This window comes from Coturnix japonica, chromosome 18 (assembly GCF_001577835.2).
Source record: "Coturnix japonica isolate 7356 chromosome 18, Coturnix japonica 2.1, whole genome shotgun sequence".
NCBI classification, from domain to species: domain Eukaryota; kingdom Metazoa; phylum Chordata; class Aves; order Galliformes; family Phasianidae; genus Coturnix; species Coturnix japonica.
The window spans coordinates 4,888,554-4,893,058 of record NC_029533.1 but is presented as its reverse complement, the minus strand read 5'-3'; the positions used below and the strand labels follow the sequence as shown (position 1 = coordinate 4,893,058).

General features: G+C 61.7%; 1 protein-coding gene across 1 annotated transcript; it reads left to right on the top strand.

The window, feature by feature from the left end:
* The first annotated feature begins 206 nt into the window (after positions 1–206).
* On the top strand, positions 207–3,061 carry NPTX1 (neuronal pentraxin 1). Its single transcript, XM_015880190.2, has 5 exons — positions 207–780; positions 881–1,088; positions 1,317–1,561; positions 1,704–1,883; positions 1,959–3,061. The coding sequence occupies exons 1-5, from the start codon at positions 274–276 to the stop codon at positions 2,178–2,180; spliced, it is 1,362 nt and encodes a 453-aa protein (XP_015735676.1). The 5' UTR covers positions 207–273; the 3' UTR covers positions 2,181–3,061.
* The last annotated feature ends 1,444 nt before the right edge of the window (positions 3,062–4,505 follow it).

Genomic DNA, 4,505 nt, shown 5'->3' with positions numbered 1-4,505 from the left:
GCGCACCCACGCGCTGACACCCCCGGCCGCTCTCACTCCCACTCCCACTCACTCACACTCACTCGCTCACACTCACACTCACTCACTCACACTCACTCGCTCTCACCCCCACGGGACCGGCAGCCCCCCCCAGTCTCGCGGCCGGGATTCCACGCACCGTGACGTCACGTCTCGTGGCCCCGCCCGGGCGCTATAAGAGCGGCCGCGTGCCGCAGTGGGCCCGGCGGAGAGCGGCGGAGCCGGCGCCAGCCCAGCCCGGTCCCCGGCCCCACCATGGCCGCTCTGCCCCGCTTCCTTCCCCTGCCCCTTCCCCTGCCCCCATTCCCGGCCCTGTCCCGCTTCTTGCCCCTGTCCCTGACGCTGCTCCTGGCGCTGTCGGCGCTTCGCGGCCGCGCTCAGAGCTTCGGACAGACGCGTTTCATCTGCACCTCGGTGCCGCTGGACGGGGACATGTGCGCGGCTACGGCTCCGGGCGGCGGTTCGGCCGAGGAGCTGAAGAGCACCGTGCTGCAACTGCGGGAGACGGTGCTGCAGCAGAAAGAGACCATCATGAACCAGAAGGACACCATCCGAGAGCTCACGGCCAAGCTGGGCAGGTGCGAGAGCCAGAGCGTGCTGGACGCGCTGCCCGGCGAGTCCAAGGGCGGCGGAGGGGGAAGGAAGCAGGGCGGCTTCTCCAAGAACACCATGGGCGACCTGTCCCGGTCGCCGGCAGCCGAGACCCTCAGCCAGCTCGGGCAGACGCTGCAGTCCCTGAAAACCCGACTGGAGAACCTGGAGGTACCCGCGTCCCGCACCCGGACCCCGCACAGCGCGGAGCCCGCGGGGGAACGCGGCGTTAACGACCCTCCCTGTCCCCGCTCTGTCCGCCCCCCCGCAGCAGTTCAGCAGGATGAATTCCTCCGGACAGAGCACAAACCTGAAGGACATCCTGCAAAACAAGATCGACGATCTGGAGAAAGAGGTTCTGTCCCGGGTCAACAGCCTGGAGGAAGGCAAGTACAACCCCAAGAACGAGTCCGAGGAGCGGGGCAAGATCGAGAGCACCCTCACGTCGTTGCATCAGCGCATCAGCGACCTGGAGAAAGGTACCCGCCCCACACACCCCACCCGCTCCCCGCTGCCGGCGGGATGCCGAGCAGAGCCCGACCGATCCGAGCGCTGCCCTCCGTCCCCCGGGGATGCTCCGCGTTGGGGATTACGGCCGGAGCGGGGCAGTGCGGGGGGGATTTGTGCTCGCTGCTATTGCATAATGGGGCTGGGAGGGGAGCGGACCCCCATCCCCGGGTCCCAGCACACCTCCACCCCGAACACAGGCCAGAAGGACAACCGCCCCCCGGATAGGTTCCAGCTCACCTTCCCTCTGCGCACCAACTACATGTACGCCAAGGTGAAGAAGAGCCTCCCCGAGATGTACGCCTTCAGCATCTGCATGTGGATCAAATCCAGCGCCTCCCCCGGCATGGGCACCCCGTTCTCCTATGCCGTGCCCGGACAGGCCAACGAGCTGGTGCTCATCGAGTGGGGCAACAACCCCATGGAGATCCTCATCAATGACAAGGTGTGGGCACGAGGTGGTGGGGGTGGGGGCTGGAGGGATCCTCCTTGATGGCACAGTGTGGGCACAGAGGGGCTGGAATAGGGGCAGCATGGAGGGGACAGCACGGAGCCCCACCACCCTGACCCCTTCCCATCCCCATTAGGTGGCCAAGCTGCCCTTTGTCATCAACGATGGCAAATGGCACCACATCTGTGTCACCTGGACCACGCGGGACGGCGTCTGGGAGGCGTACCAGGACGGCACGCAGACGGGCAGCGGCGAGAACCTGGCCCCCTACCACCCCATCAAACCACAGGGCGTGCTGGTGCTGGGCCAGGAGCAGGTAAGGGTCCCTGCGAGGGGAACGGGACCATCGGCAGCACCACGAGGCTCTGACAGCCACCCCCTCATCCCCCAGGACACGCTGGGTGGAGGGTTTGATGCCACACAGGCCTTTGTTGGGGAGCTGGCACATTTCAACGTGTGGGACCGGCGGCTGTCCCCGGGCGAGGTGTACGCGTTGGCCACCTGCAGCAGCAAGGCACAGGCTGGGAACGTCATCTCCTGGGCTGAGACCAACATCGACATCTACGGCGGGGCCACCAAGTGGACTTTCGAGGCCTGCCGCCAGCTCAATTAGGGCCAGAGACACGCGAGAGCCGCCCTCCTCATCGGGTTCTTTCAGTCATTTTGGGTTTTCCTCTTATTTATTTATTTATTTTGGTCGGGATTTGTTTGTTCGTTCGTTTGTTTGGGTTTTTTTTTGCGCAAAACTGACTGAGAACGAAGCCCTCACACCCCTCACCCACCCTCCTTTGGAGCCGGGCCCCCCCTCCCCTTTCCCCTTCATACCCGCAGTCCGGTTTCTGTCTTGCCAACGTTCTTCAATGCCTGCGTGCCTTGGCCTGGCGTGGCTGCGCCTGCCCCGCTTCGCCCGGCCCCCCCTGCCCCATCCCTGTCCCCCCCACCCCTGCAGCCCCCCCAGGGCTGCCGGAGGATCACAACCCCCATAAGCACCGTCCTCGGGCCTCTCTCTGTGCTCTGAGGATGTGCTTTCCCCCCCCATAACCCCCCCCATCCCGTTTCCCATTCCTTCTCCCCGAGGAGAGCCAAACTCTTTGTATCCCCCCCCCAGCACCGCTCCCCAGCACCACAGCCATAACCCCGGGCTGCAGGCAGGAGCGGGCCCAGCCCTTCGCCCCCCCCTCACTCAGGTACGTCCCCCCCCCTCCGCCCGCAGCCCCGTCCCCCCCTTTAGCCCCCTCCCGTGCCGTAGCTGGTGACAAAACCGCCTTTCTGCCCCCCCCGGGAAGTTGTTTAGCGACTGCTGAGAAGTCCGAAGCCTTTCTGCTTTTGATAACACGATATATTTGTTTCTCTTACTACCGAAGGAAGTTTATTATCAATAATAATAATAACGATAATTAAGAAAAAAAAAAAAAAAGAGTATTTTTATGACGAATTTAAAGCAGCGCTCCCTGAGACCCTGCAGGTAAAAAAAAAGAAAAAGAAAAAAAAAAATAGAGAAAAAAACATATTTTGAGACAAATACATTTTGTATGGTTTCCTTTTCTAAAGCCCCGCTTTGTACTACAGCCGCAGCCATCTCCCCCCCCCCCGGTGCCCCCCGGTTTCCCCCCCGGGGCCCGTTATTCTGACTGTGCTCTCTTTAGGAACCGCTGTCAGTCCGTTCCCTGCGGAGCAAAGCGCAGAACGGAGCGGTGCGACCCGCTGGGTTCACGGCTCACAGTGCGGGGAGGAACCGCCTCTCCATCACCGCCGTTCTGCCAACCAAAGCCGTCCATCCCTCCTCTCCGTCTCCTTTGGATTCTGAATGGGTTACGATTACGCTCCAGCCCGCAGCAGCAGCTCTGAAATGCACTGTTTCTACTGATGATACTCGTGCTTTCTTTTCTTTTCTTTTTTTTTTTTTCTCTCTCCATTTTATTGCCGAGATGACATGAATTGTTGACTTTATTTTTACACAATAAAAGAGTGAAGAAAGACGCCGGGTTGCGTGTGCTGCTCACAGGAACCACCCCCCCCCCCCCCCCCGCCGCTCTCGGGAGCCGCTTATTGCACGATGAGCTCACCAGGTGAACACGTTGCCTTTCCTTCCCCCCCAGCCCTCACTCCTGGCTCTGCCCTTCCACCTCTGCACCGTGTCCCGGTGTGTCACACTGTGACTTGATGGATGGTGGGGGGGGTATGAGCTGTAGGGTCCCAGAGCTGAGTGGTTCCTGCAGCCCTTTGTACCGTGCCCACGTCCCCTCGGGGCACTGCCCTGGGTAAAACACCGCTGCATCGAAGCAGTTTTAGGGCCGATTGGTGCAGACACTGTGCCCCATTCCCCCACCCCCTGCAGCCCAGCTGCTCCACAGACAACGCTGCCCACCCCTTGGCCCCCTCCAGCAGCAGCAGTGAGCACAACGACCCCGGGAGCCGAGGATTCTGCATTGGGGTGCACAGCCCGGTGCCCCCAAAGCCCCACAGCTTTGGGCTGCAGCTCATGGTGGGAGCCAGGAAACATTGAGAGCTCGCGGATAAAGGAGAGCACTGCCCGCACCGAGTGCATTAAATCCAGGAGGCTTTTAGAGCAGATGGAGATCTTGGGCTGCGTGAGGACAGGGCCCACAGCACGGGGAGGTGGCGCAGAAATATTGACGGGGGCGAGGGAGAGTTCTTAAGGGCAGGATGCAGCCGGGATTTACTGCGCTGATCCGGGCGCTCGCTGCTGGTTCACGTGGGAGAGAAACCTCTCACCCCTTCTTCCTGCACGGTGGGCACAGAGCAGCCTCAAAGCTACGTGGAAAGCAAAACCAACTCCATTCCAACACAGAACACCCATGGAAAGCAGAGAGGTGCTGCACCCTGAGCTGCTCCCTCCCATACCTTTGCCCTGTGGGATGCATGCAATACCCAGAGCTGCCCTCAACACCCAGCCTGCAGCCCCCCCCCAGCATCG

Excerpts from the sequence above, each read along its gene's own strand:
- NPTX1 (XM_015880190.2), top strand. The coding sequence starts at position 274 with ATGGCCGCTCTGCCCCGCTTCCTTCCCCTGCCCCTTCCCCTGCCCCCA. Across the intron at positions 1,089-1,316 it reads CATCAGCGACCTGGAGAAAG|GCCAGAAGGACAACCGCCCC; the intron begins GTACCCGCCCCA and ends CCCCGAACACAG. Across the intron at positions 1,884-1,958 it reads TGGTGCTGGGCCAGGAGCAG|GACACGCTGGGTGGAGGGTT; the intron begins GTAAGGGTCCCT and ends CTCATCCCCCAG.